General features: G+C 41.3%; 1 protein-coding gene across 3 annotated transcripts in view; it reads right to left on the bottom strand.

The window, feature by feature from the left end:
- LOC149219667 (protein unc-13 homolog) overlaps positions 1-19228 on the bottom strand; it is a 298200-nt gene that overhangs the window by 95039 nt on the left and 183933 nt on the right. For all 3 annotated transcript variants that reach the window (XM_089384442.1, XM_089384441.1, XM_089384440.1), the window contains exon 22: positions 12984-13115. In XM_089384442.1, coding sequence (XP_089240568.1) covers positions 12984-13115 — 132 coding nt within the window. The remainder of the gene's footprint in view (positions 1-12983; positions 13116-19228) is intronic.

Below are 19228 nucleotides of genomic sequence, written 5' to 3'. Positions count from 1 at the left end.
TAGTGGAGAGTTGTCCAGCAGAGTTTGATCCTGATGAGGATCTTGATTTAGATTTAGATATTGAGACATCAATTGAACTTGAACAAGCTGTTCTGGTTCAGTTGAATGCAGATCCCAATCCACCAGCCTCAGTCTCACAGCCAGCAAGGACTCCAGTTGTAGGTGCTTCCTCTGCTCAACCACGACAGAAGCGCAGCCGCATATCTACTTTATCTCAGCTTGCATCTGCTGCAGTTGCACAGCCTGCTAGTGGTACTGGTACCACTTCTACAGTTGCAGTTGGAGATGATGATGATGAGGAGGAGCCATGGGGCCCCCTGTCTGACTCTGATGATGATGATCCAGAGATTGATCGACATGATCTTGGCTCCTCTGGTAGTAGCTACTAGCCAGTAGTACTAGTATTGGAGTCTGGTCACCGTCACGGTTTACTTTTGTTGTAGAGGCCATTTCTAGCCTCCTTGGTTCTGTGTATTTTGTTTTGAGTCTTTGATCATGTATGACAGCCGACTATGTATTGCCATTGGGTACCATTTTGATATAACGGATTGGTTCATGAGCCTACCTTGATCATATGTTGTCTTTCATCTATATTATAATGTTGTGTGTTTGGAAACATGAATGAAAATCTTTAAAATTATGTTTAAAATCTTTAAAATTATGTTTTTTTATAAAAAAATAAATATTTAATGTATTTTTTACAATGGTCGAGTCATTGAAATCGAGCCGGCCGAGTCATTACCGTTTCGGAGTCGGAGTTGGAGTCGATCCTCAGTCGAGTCGGAGTCGGAGTCGAACTTTTAAAACTATGCTTTGTACAGGGTAAAAGGTTCAACCTTCCCCTGACACCCTGTGGCGACTATGGAACAGGATGATTAGTTCTCTTGTGGGCCAGGATGATTCGTTCTCCATGGTGATTGTGGAACAGGATGATTCGTTCTCCTGTAGGCCAGGATGATTAGTTCTCCGTGGCATCCACTGGACAGGATGATTCGTTCTCCTGTGGACAGGATGATTAGTTCTCCTGTCGAGACATCCTACCCATGTAGTCTGGGACTCATGGGAAGTACCTCTCATCTGATCAATGAGCAGGGAAATGAGGATAGGGACCATAGTAGTTCTATCGATGGATGCATCGTCGTATCTACCGTACTCCCTATGCTAGGATGACCTCCACTACACCCTCTGAAACTGACTTCGAGTCAGTAGAGGACTGGTTTGGGACCAGTGAAAGTGGTACACACTCCTGACTGACTTCGGCTCAGTGGAGGATGGTATGAGACATCCTCGATTACTTCTTCTTCATAGTTCGAGCAGACCAGGGGTCAAGTTGTACAAGGCAGTGCATTTGATGGATGAATAGTAGCGACGGTCAAACGAATTGCAGATGGAGTTCCCCCTAGTTGAGAGGGAGTGTTAAAATTGGCAACTAGGGCCAAACTCCATGTGGGTCACCTTATTCATGGCTGATAATATTTTTCCTAGATTCCTCTCGTCGAGAGTTGTCGGATTGATCTAAAGATCATCTGATTCCAATAAGTATTTATGGAGATATGAATTTATTTTGATTATTGACAAATTATCAAAGTCAGCCAGCAACTTATGTAGGCGCAGACGCCCAACAGACACATCTATTCACCTTCAACGTTTGGATATAAATACAAGATGAATCCTCCTCATTTGGTCACTCACTTCTCATCATATCTCTCTCTCCTGTGCAGAAAGGCTCTCTCTCTCACTCGAGCCGAAACAGGTCGTTCGAAGTCTTGGACTAGTGCACGGCGAAGTCTTGGACTGGTGCACGGCGAAGTCTTGGACTGATGCGCGGCGAAGCGGTGAAGTCTTGGACTGATGCGCGGCGAAGCGGCGAAGTCTTGGACTGATGCGCGGCGAAGCGACGAAGCCTTGGACTAATGCGCGGCGAAGCCTTGGACTGATGCGCGGCGAAGTCTTCGACTGATGCGTGGCGAAGTATCGGACTGATGCGCGGCGAAGTCTTGGACTGGTGCACCATGAAGTCTTGGACTGGTGCACGGTGAACGACTCACTGGTGGAGACTTGACGAGTTTGATCTAGGGTTTGTTGCTGCTGATATAAATCAGATCTTTGTACTATTTCTCTCTGTTGAATTACTGAAAATAAAAGAAGATTTGTTCAAAGGGTTTGCCCATATTGGGGTTTGTCCCTAGCTAGCCGCCACATCTTGTGTCTCTTGTCTTGGCTTGTTTTCTGTTGATCGTTTAAATGTTCTATCTGCACTTTACTTAATGTACATGTGATTGCTAATCTATGGATAATAATAAGAAAGATAAGTAAACTGCTCTAAGCCTAGAACATACCATAACTTAACATAAAGAGATGTTTGTTCCTGCGCCTCCATATCCACTACCATGGGAGGATGTTGATCAAGTTCTTTGTGCATGTGATTGTGAGTTATGTTCAAGGAAACCCTTTCCTTTTTTAGGTTGTATTGGGCTTCCTCCTCTTCCCTTATGTATTTGGCTCTTTATGATGTTGGAACACTTACACAAGCTTTGATTCCTATTTGTTTATCTCCATCCCAAGGCCTTTTCCCATAGAGCTGCCTTCTGGCACGGGTGTATGAACCTGTGTAAATGTTGTTGCAATGGTTGCATGTAAATTTAGTGGTTCCACCCCCTTTCCCTGCTTCAGGCCTAGAAACATATTTCCACAATGGGGTTTGGTCTTGTTTAGTTTTTGTTCCCTCATCATCTCCACTCTCTTCCTCCTCACCAAGGTACTCCTCTCCAGGGTTTTCATCAAATCCACTATAACCCACTTCTTCATCCTCTTCATCATGATCAACCCTCCACCTACTCTCCAACACCAAAATAACAAAAAAAGGAACCAACAACAAGAAAATGCCAAGCCATATAGCCACAATGTTTGAAGTTTTGGGCCTGCAAAAAAATGGACGAATGAGTGTAGATCTAGATTAGAGTGTAGATCCTACCTTTTTGCCCTTTGATCCCAAGCTCCAATTTCCTTTGCAAGCTCCTCAAGCTCCTTCAATCTCCCTCTTCAACTCAAGCTCCTCTCTCTCTTGCTCTCTCCAACAAAGACAAATGGTAAGTAATGGGAGGGGAGAGGGCCTTTTAACCTTTTCCCCCTTTGCTTCCCTCCCTTTCCGCCCCGCCCACCGCACATCCCTCCCTGTCCGTTGGTCGACCCTCACTATGTGTCGCGCGACCCTTTTCGCCCACTGATGGGAGCAAAATTTTAAAAGAGGGAGCGGTCGAGAGTGATCACTCCCCGACCACTCCCTCTTTTAAATTTTCGCTCCCGGAGTGAAAGGGAGCACTCATGGAGCAACTGCTCCCTAAATCACCCCTGCAAAATCAAGAAGTGAAATTTTTTTTAAGGGAGTGCGCTCCCAAAATTCCCTCCCGAGGTCACTCCCTATCTTCTTGCGAGCAGAGCGCAAATCGGGAGCGGGTTCGAGGGGGGCTGTAAGGCCTTCGGGCGCAAACGCGGACGGGCGTCAGGCGAGTCACCGTGCACGATGGGCGCACGGGCAGGCGACGGGCGCGCGGGCACACAGGCGGGTGTACGGGCGCACGGGCAGGCGCGGGCTGCACGATGGGCGGGCGCGGCTACACAAGGTGCGACGATAGGAGCGACGAACGGTGCGACATATGAAATGGCTAAGGCATGATGCAATGAGAACTTATACCCTATTGAGCGTGGGAAGATGTGGGCGCAGGCCAACTTATGGATATGGACAGGCCGACACATATCAAGACGCGTGCAGGGGTGTGTTAGACTGGTTTTGGGGGTCGGCTGGAGAGCCACCACCCACACGCAGAAACACATATATATTACCAAATGTTGGAGCTCATTTGGCATTCGATCAAGGACAACTCGCATAGCTCAAGGAGGACAAGGAAAAGTGCGCAGATTTAGAAGGAGTGCGCATAGCTCATGCGCAAGTCTTGAGGGCGCAGTTTTGGGTGTTACTTGGAGCCGGTTGTGGGTTGGACAAGGTTGTCTTGTGTGCAGATTTGTGTTGGACTTGACAAGGATGTCTTGGTGACTCGGGTGAGCACTCATCCTTTGTGCAAGGTGTGCACATGTTATTGTAAAAGGCTGATTTACCTATGTTGTAAAATATTCTAAGTATTGGCTTGGAGCTTGCCAAGCATTACTTGTACGATTGTATTATGAAGAAAGATTGATTATAATATATATTGTCGGGCAGACTTGTTCGGGAGTTGCCCCTCCCCTTTATACTGTGCAATTGTTGTTATCTTTTATAATTGCTATGGATAATGAATGAGTATGGGTGTTCATTGGTATAAAGGATAAATGCAATTTTACTTGGTTGCGAAACACAAACTAAGTAAGGACAAGTGAATTAGGCGTAGTCCATGAATGTTAGTATTGGTGAAAAGAAAGCGTTTGGTTGTGCCGCACCTCGCTATAAGCGGTTGGAAGACTACCACAGGTGTAGGGGCATGACATGTGGTATCAGAGCTCGGTTTGAGCTAGTGTTGGAGCAAGGTTTGCTCGTGAAGGTTTGAAGCTTGTGAACAGGTTCAGGTGTTGAAGCATTGAAGCCGGTATACACTTGACAGGTGAGAACAAGACTTCGGTTTGAAGTCGTTGAGCAGGGTTGCTCGTGACAGTGGAAAGGGTGCTTGCAGGTGAAGGAACCGTTTCACACAAGTGGAACAAGGGTTGGTTCTAATTGCAGGTGACTTGGTGAAGCTGTTGGATGGTCGAAACTAGATTGCAAAGGAGGAAGAAGCTGTTAGAAATGGCAGTTGAATCTCAGGCTGGGTCTAGTCACGTTGTAAAGGATATTACTATTGGGTTCATTGCTAAGTTGCACGAAACGGGGAAACGCGGAAGCGAAACGAAACGGGGAAGCGAAACGAAACGCGACCTCCCCAAATTTTGGAAACGGGGAAACGCGAATATATATAATAATATATATAGAGAGAGAGACAAGTCACAGCTTAGAAACCCTAAAACAGCTTCTAGAACAGCTTAGAAACCCTAAAAAAATTTCTAGAACAGCTTAGAAACCCTAGAAACAGCTTCTAGAACAGCTTAGAAATCCTAAAAAAATTTAAAAACTAATTAGAAAAAAAAAAAAAAAAATTAAAACAAGTCATTTTTTCGGGGAAACGGGGCCCGTACGGCCTGGAAACGCGTTTCCGGCCGTATGGGCACGTTTCCATTTCGGGAAACGTGCCTGTACGGCCGGAAACGCGTTTCCAGGCCGTACGGTACGCGGAAACGCGTTTCCGTTTCGTTTCCGGCCGGAAACGGACCCCTAGGGCACGTTTCCTGCAACTTAGGTTCATTGAAAAGGTGTTGGAAAAGATGGAGGATATGGAGACCTCTTGGGATAAGAAGATGGACTTGTTCGCTAAGGAACAAGAGGCCAATTCGAAGATGAAGGAAGAGCTCGATGAACTCCGAACACAACATGATGAACTCCGGACACAATATGAGTACACTGATCTTATGTGTACACAACTTGAAGTAAGGGTCAAGGAGGTTGAAGAAGCAAGGGATCAGGGTCTTGCAGAGATCGTGAACTTGAAGAAATCTCTTGACGAAGCCAAGGATGAGATCGCGGTGTTGAAGAAGGTCGTGAGGCATAACTCAGGTGGAGGAGTGCCTCATGTGAAGGTCAAGGAACCGGAATCTTATGATGGCACAAGGAATGCAAAAACTCTTGGCAACTTTCTATGGGACATGGAGCAATACTTGGAACGGTTGGGTCTATCTGATGATGAGACAAAGGTCAAGGTAGCTGCTCAGTTCTTAACAAAGGATGCTAAGATGTGGTGGCGAAGGAGGTTGGATCAGATTGCCAATGGCAGTGCTGATGACATCACTTCATGGGATGACATGAAGAAGGCTTTGCAGACCCATTTCAGTCCTCAGGATGAAACATGGGAAGCAAGGACAAAGATTAAGTACATAAAGCAGACCGGGAGCCTACAAGCATATCAGCGGGAGTTTGCAAGTGCAGCTCTGGAACTTCCTGACATGGCGAAGAGAGACAAGGTGTTCAACTTCATTATTGGGTTGAAGCCTCGAGCACGCAATGAAGTGAAGAGGCAGAAGATTAGGACACTTGAAGAAGCTTTTGCTGATGTTGACAGGTTGGTGGAGCATTATGATGAGGCTTCTGATGATAGGAAGAAGAAGTCTGATAAACCGAAAGATAAGAAGAAGGATGATGCTTCGAAATCGGATGATAGTTCAATGACGAAGAAAGCCTTGAAGTGTTGGATATGTGCTGGACCACACACGGTAAAGAATTGTCCTTCTAAACCAAAGGTGGTTGCTATTGCACAATCTGATGTGAGGAATGAAGGTGCTTCTGTGGGGATGATGCAGATACTTGGTGCTTCTGCTACTACGGAGGTGGTCTCTAGGAGAGATCCTGAGAGGAACAGATTGGAGTATGTTCGAATGAAGGTTGGAGGTGCTGATGTACTCACTATGGTGGATAGTGGGGCTTCTCACAACTTCATGGGTGAAGATACTGCGAGAAGGATTGGGCTGAAATTTGTACCGGCAAAGGCACAAATGAAGACAGTGAATTCTCCTCCTATTGAGATTCTTGGTATAGCTGAGAGGGTGGACACTACACTTGGTGAATGGACAGGGAAGGTTGACTTCACTATAGTGCGGATTGATGACTATGAAGCTGTATTGGGGATGGAATTCATGAAACAATTTGATGCTATGATTGTTCCACATTTGAAGAAGCTCTACATTTATGATGGAAGGGAAGATGTACCCATTGGTGTGCCAACCATTGGTGTGACAAGGCCTGATTGTAAATTGGGAGTGATGCAAATGGAGGATGAGAAGAGAATGGGAGACATGAGTAAGCGATTGTCTATTGTTGAGGCAAAGCTTACCGAGCAGTCATTGGTCATTAGATCACTTTCAGATAGCATCTTGGATTTGTCAAGAAGGCTAGAGTTGGTTGAGGATGATGATGATGAGGAGGAGGTGTATGTGAGGCCGGATGTCCAAGAGGAAGACTGGGTTGCTTATCTACAAAGGATGGAGACTGAGGATCCTGATAGGTGGATCGAGTTGATTAGTGAGGGAGAGCCTTCAGGCTCCACTCCCTCTACATCTTCTTAGATGGACAAGAAGATGATGGACAAGAAGATGGGGCTCATTGTTAGGTACTCATGGCAGTGAGTCCCCTAGACATATGGAGCAGGTATGACTGATGGTGCAGGGATGGCTTGGCATCAAGCATCATGACATGTTGCAGATGGATGGAATTTCCATGGACCTGAGCATGGATTATGGAGATAGATTCTTGATGAGTCAAGGATGTGGCAGATGTTTTGAGGAACAACTGATGATGGCATGAGGATGTTCACTCTCATGATTTGAGCGTGACAGTTGGATTAGCTACCCAACTAGTTCAGACATGGGGTCACAAAGTGTGCAGAGATGTGTTAGCATTTTGTTGGAGTATCATGGCAGAAGTTCACATGGTGACACATGATGAGGTCGACACGAGATGTTGCAGTGGAGATTGTGGCAGAAGGGTCGATGATCATGGGTCGAGATGATATCTGATGGAGGACATACCGTAGAGGTGTATACCTTGGTATGGAGTACTTAGTGGCAGTTGGTCACTAAGGTGAGACATGTTGGTCGCTATAAGCGGTTGGAAGACTACCGCAGGGGCGTGACAGGGGCGCTCCCCCACAACCCTGGTTGATCCTATATGATTTGTTTTTGAAGTGCGTAGTAAGGCTCTAGTACATCTCTATTGAAGAGTAGATAGATGACATTCTCACAAAGACTCTGTCCAGAGTGTTTATTTCAGGGACAAGCCTGCGATTGTTGAGAATGCCCCCTGTTACCCACCATTTTGCATGTGATATCCCTAGGAGAAAAAATTTCTCCAAGATGGTCCTCAGCCGACAGCCTCTTGCAACCACCAACTAGCTCGTTTTGCCATTCTTCACCACCTGAGCCAACCATGTGGGCCCTCACCCATCTATCATTATCGTACGTTTGAAGGTGGGCCTCCCGAACCTAAAGGTATGCCTTGTCATTTGGTAATTGAGTATTGTAGTTTGCTTATCATGGACACTTTTGGGCATGGATTAATGGGGGGATTCAGCGTAAAGAATGGGCTAAGTTTGTGCTCTTGTCCCCTAGACCCCCTTTTGGATATTAGCCTTGGATTCTAGTCTCGTGGGATCTTTTTTACTGACCATTTGGTTTTAGGGATGGTATTTCACAGGAAACCCTGATGTTGGTTGTGTGGTCCCGCTCCCTCATTCGCACATATTACCTCCTTTCCACTCATTATTACCCCATTCAACATTTCTCCCCTTGGCTCCACATTCCTTCACTGGGTCCACATAGGGATAGCTCTCTCCTTCCCCTTGCCCACACTTTGGCTCAGGCCTAGTGATGTCCCGGAGGTTAATGCAACTAAAAAGAAAATCAAAAGCACAATTGGGCACATTCAACAGGAAAACATACCACAAAATGCAAAAGATAGTATGGACAAACTCATTTAGCACGTGGGCAAAAGCCAATACGTGAGCTCTACCTCATCATGGCCATCAACCTGGTTCCGATAGGCTCTATGAGCCCCCTTCTTCATATGGCCCCTTCATCATATAGGAACCCATGATTGTCCCTACCCCAAGTGGGCAATGAACCGCCCTACCTTAACAAGGGGTATCCATTGCTATATCTCACACATCATGCTCTTGCCCCTTGAGCCCCGTGCAGTTAATTAAAGAAAAATCATAAGAGGCAAAAGGCATATAAAGAAGGGTGGAAAAATCAAGGTCAGGGCACCTCATGTACCATGATTACTCCCTCCTATACATTATAAACCCAAGAGTGGGCTTCCCTTTTATTATCTACCCTTGTACCCCAGCATGTGGCCCAACGTTGCCCCTTCTCATTCCCTATTCCATTCACCTCTTTATCAAATGCCACCACCTTTTAAAGGATGTACCTTGGACATATTATCCCCTTTAAAGGTAGAAACCACCTAATGGTATACTTGGTTAACCCCATTTCGAGTTTGGAAACATTAGCACATGCCAAAGCCCATTATGTAAGGGCAGGCCATTATGAAGTCCCCACATATGATCCATGGTTTGTAAGCTCTTTCACTCGATTTCTTTGATGACTTGTTCTATTGGAAGGCTAAGGGATGCATTGGATCTTATGTAGGACTGCAGGTGATCTCCATCTTGGGTTTGGTCTCCCTATACAAGGTGCTAACCCTCTAGAGGGCTACATTGCCACATGTAGGGTGTGTGTTGAGAGTCATGGGCCTCCACAGCAATAGACAGCACTACATGGATCCCCATAGATGTTCAAAGATTGGCTCGAGATCCACCTATTGGAAGAGAAAGATGCACCTAGTTCACCTTTGCCCAACTAGCCCCACAAATGTAGCATGCACTTGGTAGCTGACCCGGGACTTGTAGGATGATGTGGCATCACCCACACCATCATCTAAGCCCTTACAAATGGTCTCCAGGCATCTTCGACTCATTTGGAGACCCATGCGGTTATGATCAAGCCCCCACACCCACTAGGAGCACCACAGGTTTATTGTTTGGAGAACAAGGGGCCACCCCCTTGTCCATCACTTTTGAGGGTCCTATTCTTCATTATGCCACCTATGGACCTCATGAGGCCTCTTGGAGGGCCCTACGACATGTATTGTTTATCATTTGACTTCTTGAGAGGCTTATTATTTTATTCATGAGCTAGTTTGGTGGGCTTATCACAAAAAGTTAGGTTATTAGCACATTATTTTATTTTTGGGGCTTATGTAGGCCAAAGAGACTAATTCAAACTCCTAATTAGTGTATAAATACAAGTGATATGAGTTCATTTTTTCATTATCACTTTGGATTGAGTCATTCTTCTCTTCAGAGAATTTCACACTATTTCTGGGATGATGAATTGGAGCATGGATGAATTTTGATGTTTGGATTGGAGTATTTTATCTTGAAGCTTCTCTATTGTCAAATTGATGATGGTTGGATATGTTCTAATACATGTAAGTACACACATTTAATGTTATTCCTATTTTACTTTTGTCATATGCCTCGAATGGGATTTTCTCTATATACTAGGGCTAATTGTTGCATAATTATTGTTTCTATATAGCATCTCTCAATGTTTGGGCCATGTATATGAATGAAATATCCTAGGGATAATTCTACTGGAAAATTTATCTTGATAAGCCATCTATTTTTGCTAAGCGAAGTATAAAAGCTTTGAGGTCTCTTCTTCTTGCCCTAAAGACCAAGTGAAGTGGTCCTTAAGGCCTCCTTCACCGAAATACAAGTTCATTTCTCATCATTCTCCTAGACTCCATTCTCCCCAAGGGATTAGGCACGTTCCACCAAAACGTGATCACTCAAATAACATTTTTCTCCACCTTTCCCTCTCTCTTCTAGGTCTAGCCAAGTTGGGTCACCTAGGGCATCACTTCCCGATAAAATAGCCCAAGAAAAAGTTCGATCTCCTAGCCTCTATTGCGTTGGTGTGTCCTTAAGGCCTCCTCCAATTTGGAAGCCACTTCGTCAACGGAGATGTGAGATAACCCAAGCCCTAGCTCTGAAATCAAACTTTGCCCTGGTATCCCTAGGCTAGCACCTCATAGGATCAATTTGACACTTTTAATTGGAAATTCTTACTTTGATCCTTTCCCCTTCCTTGTCTGGGTTAGGAACATCATTGGTTGCTAGATTCTCTCTCCTTAACCTAGGTTGGGTCCACTTGGTCACGTGTGGTCCCATACCTTTGAAAGATCAACTCTTCAAGAACCATTCGAGAAATCAAGTTCAATAAGAATTTTAGGATTGGAAAACTCCTTTACAAGGCATATTCCTCTAACCTAACCCTCAAATCCTCACCTCCTTATCCTAGAAATATTGTACCTTTAAGCTCCATTTTTCACCCCCTTCTAGGAAAAGGGTCATTAGGGTCACTTCACATCCATTTGATGATTCATCCTTCACAAGTGACTTCCATAAACCAAGTCTCCTCCCATCGGTGAAAGTTCATAAAGAGTAGGGAGTCTTAGCTGAGGTGGCATTGGGCTAAGTCTCCATTGTTGTTCTTGACCTAGTAATTGTTCCCTTTAGGAATCCCCTTTAGCCCCCTGCTAGTTTGAGTGATAACACCTCGCTTAGTGAGAGGGAGTGTTGATGTGATATTATCAGGGACAGTCATTCGCCCTGGGTCAAGTATGATGACCAGAATTATGGAAAATGGTCTGGAAATTACGAAGGCCAAGAATTACTCACCATAGGGTCGAGTAGGAACCTTTAGCATCAAGCCTAGAGTAGCAGCCTTTAGCATGAGGCGTAGAATTACTCTAGTGAAATGGGATTAGTGAGGCCTTTGGAATTGGGACTAGAATTACTCAACATATGGGCTGAGTAAGTGCCCTGTTTTTACCCAAGGATATGGTCCTTGACCAGCGGGTAATGAGTTTGTATACACAAGGATATGGTCATTGACTAGTGGGTGATGAGTTTAGATACCCAAGGATGTAGTCAACAAACCAGTGGGTGATTAATTTGGACACCCAATGATGTGGTCAACAAATTAGTGGGTGTTTAATTTGGATACACAAGGAAGTGGTCAAAAGGTTTTTTTTACCAGTGGGTGACTAGTTTGGATACCATGGGTCAGAAGTGCTGACCAGAATTACGGTGACTAGTTGATGCTAATAATATACCATGGGTTAAAAGTGTTGACCAGGATTATGGTGATGCTGATGATGAATTGTTTCAACCTTTCCCTAAAGAAATTTTTCAACAAGAAAACATAAAAGTCATTATGAATACCTCCCCTGCTAAGAGAGAGTGTTGAATTTTGTAGCTATGGTCGGTCTTCATAATTAATAATTTAGCCCTTCAAATATATATGAAATATTAAATACAAGGCATGTTCTTCAAGCCGATTTCAAAAAAAAGAATCTTTAATTTTTAAATTTGAATTTTGGCTCCAAGAAGGTCAAGTCAGCCCTCCAAGTGATCAAGTCGGCCCAGCATGATGTGGCACCCATTTGGCCTCCCAGAATACTATATATAAGGCACTCGACCTCCTCCTCTTGGCACAATTCATATCTCACACAAGACAGTATCTTCTGCTCATCTCAGCGAAGGAGACAAAACAAGAAGGACGAAGACAATCCAAGCATTCTCTCTCTCTATCCGACCTCATAAGTGTGGATTCTCACTCTCTTTATGACCTCACATGTGTGGAAGACAGGCCGAGTTTCCGGGCCTATCTAGGCAGCAGGACCAAGGATTTCTGGGTGCAGAAGAAGGCTGAAATTCGGCCCTAGCAGATCAGAACAGGCCGAGTTTATTGCGCAGAAGTTTGACTTGAAAAGAATGCAGTTTGACCAGGTTTGAACAGGACTGTGTTGCTGGTCAGTTTGACTTTATGTTTGACTGGAAGAATTAGATGTATCTCTTGTTGAATTGAATAATTTCTGCAAGGAAAAGGTGATTTTTTTCCAAGTAGGTTTTCCCAGGGTAAATCTTGTGTTGTCTTTGTGCATCATTGTCTCATTGTGATCTCTACTGCCATACTGTTTTTTATGGTTGAATTTCTGAAGTATAACTGCTTAATGAGTAACTGGAAGAGCTAAAAGATAATCTCTATATCATTGGAAGTAATTATGAGTTTCAGAAATTAATGCTTGTATCTATTGCACTTGAAAAATCAACATAGATGCCCTATGATGCATGTCCATGAGGATTTGCTTCCAATCCCTTCAACAACTGCTCAACACAGCAAGCCTAGTTAAGTGATAAAAGTAGAAAGACTACGCACAGGCATAGTAATTATGTTATAGTTTCACAAAATGTAATTCCATTTACTTTATTTCAACTTTTTTCACATGAAAGTTTCTATACCATCAATGAATGCAAACAGATACAGATAATTAATCCACATACCTGTAAAATCACATATCTTATTAATAGCTCCATTAACAGCCTCTTTTGTGCCATCAAAAATAGTTGAGAAACCATCTACTCGTTTTCTAGAAGCAGAGGACGACTCTAAATCCTCTTCAATTGAGCTTCGCCCTTATCAATAGATCAAGAAAGAATTAGTTATAAACTTATAAAGAAAACACATTGTTAAAAAATGAACTGATAATCAAATATATGCTCCTTACTAGCAGAATTAACAACTCATTCCATGTATATCACATAACTTAGAGCAGTATTAACACACTTGTAAAATCCAAAATAAAATAAAAACCGGAAATTAAAAATTTGACTTGAAAAAAACATGTGAATTGCTCAATTGGGTTTTACCAAAAAGATGATTGAGAAAGGCTCTTGAAAATTACATCTAGAAACTTTCCAAAACTTATTATAGAAATTCTTAGCAGAAAAAAATTACCCTACAACTACAGATTCTTTACAAACAGGATTCAACGTACAATCTATCCTTTGGAGTGCGATGCATATAACACGCACTTTTCCAAATAGGAAGAAAAATATTCAAAAAAGAACTCCTTAATCATCATTGTGAATACAAAATAACATATCTAAATATAGGAATATAAAACTTTGGTTATCATATACATCTTTTTGAAACTATTAGAAGGTAAAATCATTGAGACATGATTGTACGTGAAGGGGCACCATGGGAATATAAAAGCAAACACCTTCATTCTTGTAAATATCATTCAATTTTATATATACATTTAATTTTATTCCAAACTAGAAGACTCAAATATAAAAGTGTGTTTTATGCTCCAATTTCTTCAGAGCCAAAGACTAGGCCAATCTGTGGGCTAAATCCCTCAACCTGCTAGGATGTACCATCTGTTACACATACCACACTATGACATCAGTCTTCCATACATCCATACCACGCAGCTCTTGTGCCTTTTCTCATTCACCATTCACATGGGCATTTTATCCAAACCATCAAACCCAAACACCATTTGACATCACTGTCAAACTCCTAACTACTCTACTGTGATTTCCTGAATGGAAGAATCCTACAAAACCAGGATGAAAGACAGATGAAAATCGAAATTTGGTAAAACAACTAGGAAGGAAAGTATATCAAGATCATTGCTTCTCCAAAAAAGAAGGTTAAAAATGAAAAAGCCAAAAGCCAAAGATAATTTTCAGTCTCATATTTTGAATTTGACCTGGAATATGAAAACGATGGAAAACAACAAAATTCTGAAGAGGATGCCAATGAGGAAAAGCATATCATGACACAATAGATTTCTTTCCAGCAATAAGGGCAATGACAATCCAAAACATCCAAAGAAAAAATTTCTGTCTTCAAATAATTATACTAAAATATTGGCTTCTCACCAATTAGTACTTACAGCCCCTTTTGCATGCTTGTGACAGCTTACCCTGATTCCGTTACATTTCATTTGATTTGGCTGATCTATATAGACCCTTGTTTCTTTCTGCTGAGCATACATGTTCCAATCTCACAAAGAGAACCATCTTATATTAACAGCCTACACACCCAGACCAGGAGTAGTCATTTCACTACTGCCATTATTAGGCAGGGAAGAAATCAGTTTCTATCCATGACAAATCAGTCTTAGCTCTATGACGAAGATACTACAAAGTGGAGACAGACCACTGCGACTGAGGGTGAGAGGCGACCATGCTACATGAAATGTGATTCAATGGAGATGAAGCATGATGTAGAAATTTCTTCAGCAGAATTCTATGTGCAAGAGAGAACTAGGTGAAGAGGAAGGGATTCCTTAATTCAACATCCAAATCATTACATGAGGATGGACTATAAATCCATTGCCAGTATGCCTAAGTTGGTTCAAATCCATCAATTGGGTCCACTTGGGTGGTTTGGAGGAATGATTATTACACTCCTCACCCAAGTTCAATTACCCCAAGTGACATGCTGAGCTCTTAACGACTATATGTTGTAATGGCCTTGAGCCCTATGTTGAAAAAGCCTCAAGCTTCAAACAAATCTGATTTACCATGTGTACTATCCTCAGAATGAAGGTAAACCTGGCAGGTTTCTTCAGATAAGTATCTCATAGTAACAAAAATAAAAATGGTTCAAATCCAGCTTGATCATACCAGTTACCAATATCATCAATAACAATTATCATCTGGTGGGTTTCTTCGGATAAGTATCCCATAGTAACAAAAATAAAAATGGTTCAGCTTGATCAAACCAGTTACCAATATCATCAATAACAATTATCGTTATGATTATATTCATGCCAATCATGGATGAAAAGATAATTGGTTATTAAGCCCTGATATCTAAGAAAAGAATAGTATGAGATGAATATGAGTATCAATGTGTAAAATAGAGGGAGTACATGCTGATGTGAAAGAAGGGGACATTAATTATCAAGTGGACAGAATTGAAGATCCCATGAACGAATCTGTAATTTGTGTATTCAAAGATCAACCGGTTTTAGAGTTTACAATTCCAGAGCACAGAAAAACGTAAAACGAAGCATAGAGGGAGTTTATCAATCAAGTGGGAAGAGTTGATGGTCCCATGAACGAATCTATAGTTTGTGAATTCAAGGATCAATGCATTTTGGAGTTTACAATTCCAGAGCGCAGAAAAATGTGAAACCAAGTGTGGAGGGAGTTTCTCCATCCCAACAGAATGGCTCTGATACACCACAAGCATTAACTACTTCTGAAGATTGGACACATTTTACGGAGTTCAAGTGCGAAGGATATCTCAGCTCTATGAATGCTAGTCCAACCCAAAGTGTGCGCATGACCCATTGACCAACTCTATAGCCTACTACTATCCTTCAATCAATCTACAAGAGACAATGCACAAGAGATGCCAAATAAGGTTCAACCTCAATCTGGATTCTGAACCACAAACCTTCAATTAATGCCACAAACTCCAAAATGCTCGCAAATGCTTAATGAAAGGTGTGAGGCAAATAGTGCGGGTCTTTAATGTTTATATAACTTCATCTTAGGGTATTAGGCATGGGAGAAGGTAGAATTCGATTTCTTCATTTGTTTTTCAATACTTTGGGTCAAGTCTCAAAACTCCATGCAGCCACACCCAGATTAGTTTGACAGGGAAGTAGCTGAACTGCTTGATTCAATACAAGAACAGACCCTGAACCAACTCAATGGTCAATTAAGAGGGTTACAAGATCAGAAAAGTCAAACTAACTTATTCTGACTATCATTAGGCCAATATCAAAAACAAAATGATATATGCATTGACTAGTCATCAAGGTCAAGGGTTGTGTCCCTTAATTTATTTAAATATTTTTATTGTTTATTTTTAAACCAGAACTAGAAGATTTGTACTAATAAAAATAGCAAAGCTCATAGCAGAGGTACAAAGAGAGAAGATAAAAGACATTTCTATGACCTGATTTCAAGAATCTCTAAACCATAGTTCAATGTTTTACTAGTGTTGTCGCACAAAGTGTCTAGGCACCACGACAACGCTCAGAGTAAGGGTTGTCACTCTAATCCTTACTCACTCCGTTTAGAGTCTCTCCTAGTAAGTCAAGGGGGGTAGTCCCTAAGGTGAATGGATGAGGATAGCCAGTGGAACACAGGCTCTAGGAAATTTTAAGGATGAATAACTTGATGAATTTAAAGCAAGTCTCGGTCAATTCAGATAGATAGATTAAAATAAGACACAATCACAAGAAAACAATGACTACAGACCAGTGCCTTTAATTTGAATTAACCAAAGACTAAATAATAACAAGTCACCAATAGCAATTTATAATGTAGCAAAGCGATGATCATGAACAATTAATTGTAAAATGCCCAAAACTTTAGCATATAGGATAATCTAGCAAAACAATCTTTCTCTAACAGTCAATATGATTTTTTAAACATTTATCGCACCTTGACAATAGAGAAATCATGAAAAATTAAGATTTTTCATTTAACACCAAAAACACCGAGGAACTTTAAATTAGTATTTTAATTATTCCTTAGGCAATTGCTTTAATGTGAAAAATGAAGAAATGAAACAAATCAAAGGGTTAATAAAATAAATTTTTAATGGGCCATAGGCCACATTAAAAATATTTAATGCGAAAGCACAAATCCTTTAATTTATTTCATTCTTAATTCTCAAATTTTAAACTTTTCTAGATTTTTTTATTTTTTAATCTTTTGAAATGTTTAGAATCTTTTATGTTTTTTAAAGCTTTCTAAATGTAAATCAAAATCAAAATCACAAAAAAGAAATTGAAAAAATGTAAAGCAAAATAAAATCAAATCAAAAATAAAAATAAAATAAAAAATCGAAAATTTAAACTAAAACGAATTCAAAAAAAAAAATGAAAACAGATTATTAAGAAAAAGAACTAACTTAAACCCTAACTAAAAGCGAATACAAAACAAATGATAGAAAAAAAAAAGAATGTAAGTGTTTGTTTTGTTTGCATTGCAGGTTGGAGCTCGACAGTGGCAGCGAAGAGGAGGAGTAAGAATGCGAGGGACGGGAAGGCAAGGAGCTTGCAAGTAAGTTCGATGGCGGCAGATAGGAGTTCGTAGGCAGAGCAACGAGGTTTGTTTTGCAGGGATGATAAAGGTCATGGGGATGACTGCAGGGAAATTGAGGAATGGAGTTCGAAGGAGCAGCGGGAGGACAGCGAAGGCAAGGTTTATGGCGGCGCAGAGAGGGACAAACCTGCGGGTAGGTAGGAGAGAGCTCATGCGAGTAGGTTGCTAGAGATGAAGGCAACTTACAGTGACGGCGGAGGAGAGGAGATTTGCAGGCCGATGGGAATGGAGGTTTAAGAAGGATGCAGAGGAGGCGGCAGATTTGGCAGTCGAAGAGATGGAGAGGAGGATGAGGTTTTGAGGAGAGATAGAGGTAAAAAACGCAAGCAGACAAGGGTAAAAAGAAACCCGAAATTTTCCAAAAAAAAAACCCAAAATGCAGACAATATAAAGAAGAAGAAAAAAAATTTGAAATTTTCCAGAGGGGAAAAATGCAGCAGACAGAAAGGAAAATGGTAGCCCAATAAAACCCTTCAAAAATTTCCTAGAAATTTATGATTAAGTTGATATATTCTGCTTCAGATTTATCAGTGAAACCCTTGTAAAATTATTTCCAGATTTAATGAAAAAAATAAAGTTAAACCCCTGAACCACAAAAAAGTTGGATAATATCCCTGCAATAAATGATTTTGAGGCCAGATCTTACCCTCCAGAGCCTAGATCTGGCTTCAAATCAAACTTCACCTTTAGATCTGCAACCTGTACCAAAATACCCAGAACCCAAATATATAAAAATAAATAAAACCCCAGAAACCCAAGTCAGAAAACCCAAAAAATTTACAGATCTATGCACAAGAATGGCAGATCTATCAGATCTGAGGAGTGTGAGTCCAACTCCGCTCCCAGATCTGATAATCTAAGGCTCTCAATAGCTAGATCTATCAATTTTCCACACAAAAATTAATTTTTTAAATTTTAAAGGAGGTGCTTAGCTCAAAACCCTTCATATATCACACATAAAATCTTATGATAAGCCCGGAGCTAATTTGGTTAGGCTCTTCAGAAAACACAGATCGGGAGTTAGCTGGTCCAACTGAAAACTTCCCCTAACGCCCGAGGATCTAAAAATCAAGATTTCCTGCAAAACTCAATCCAACCATCAAAACAGAGCGAGAAAATGATAATAAAATTCAAATAAATAGAGATACCTGCTATTACATTCAAAATTTAAATTATCATTTAAACCCCAACAACTGAGCAAAATACTTGTACTCAAATCACTCTTTAGAAGTTATCAATAATGGCTTTAAAAAAAATTGTGCATGAAAACAACACACCTTACAGTATTTGCATAAAGAGTAACACCAAAGAAATTTAGCTCCAAAGACTTTCTTTATATTCAGGAAAAAATTACACGAGCTTTTTGCTTAGCACACGACTCAGAGATCGGATGGATCAACTGACAAATGACTTCTTATTTAAAAATAAATCCTCCAATAGCTAGTTCGAGTGATTATGCTCAAAGCAATCTCGACTGTTGATGAGGATTAAAATTTCTTTTAATCTCATCCGTCGAAATATTAAATTCTTGAGGAAATTCGAAATTTTCAATTAAATGGATTTTAATTATAACTCAAAAATAAAAATTTTGAATTAATTTCCTCAAAAAATTGACTTTGACTTAACCCCCAGGGACCAAAGGCTTAAAATTTAGTAGACTAATT

The sequence above is a fragment of the Pinus tabuliformis genome, chromosome Q (assembly GCF_031772625.1).
Source record: "Pinus tabuliformis cultivar Carrire ecotype Pingquan chromosome Q, CPIR1, whole genome shotgun sequence".
Taxonomy (NCBI): domain Eukaryota; kingdom Viridiplantae; phylum Streptophyta; class Pinopsida; order Pinales; family Pinaceae; genus Pinus; species Pinus tabuliformis.
The sequence above is the reverse complement of the archived record's forward strand: the minus strand, read 5'-3'. Positions and strand labels throughout refer to the sequence as shown.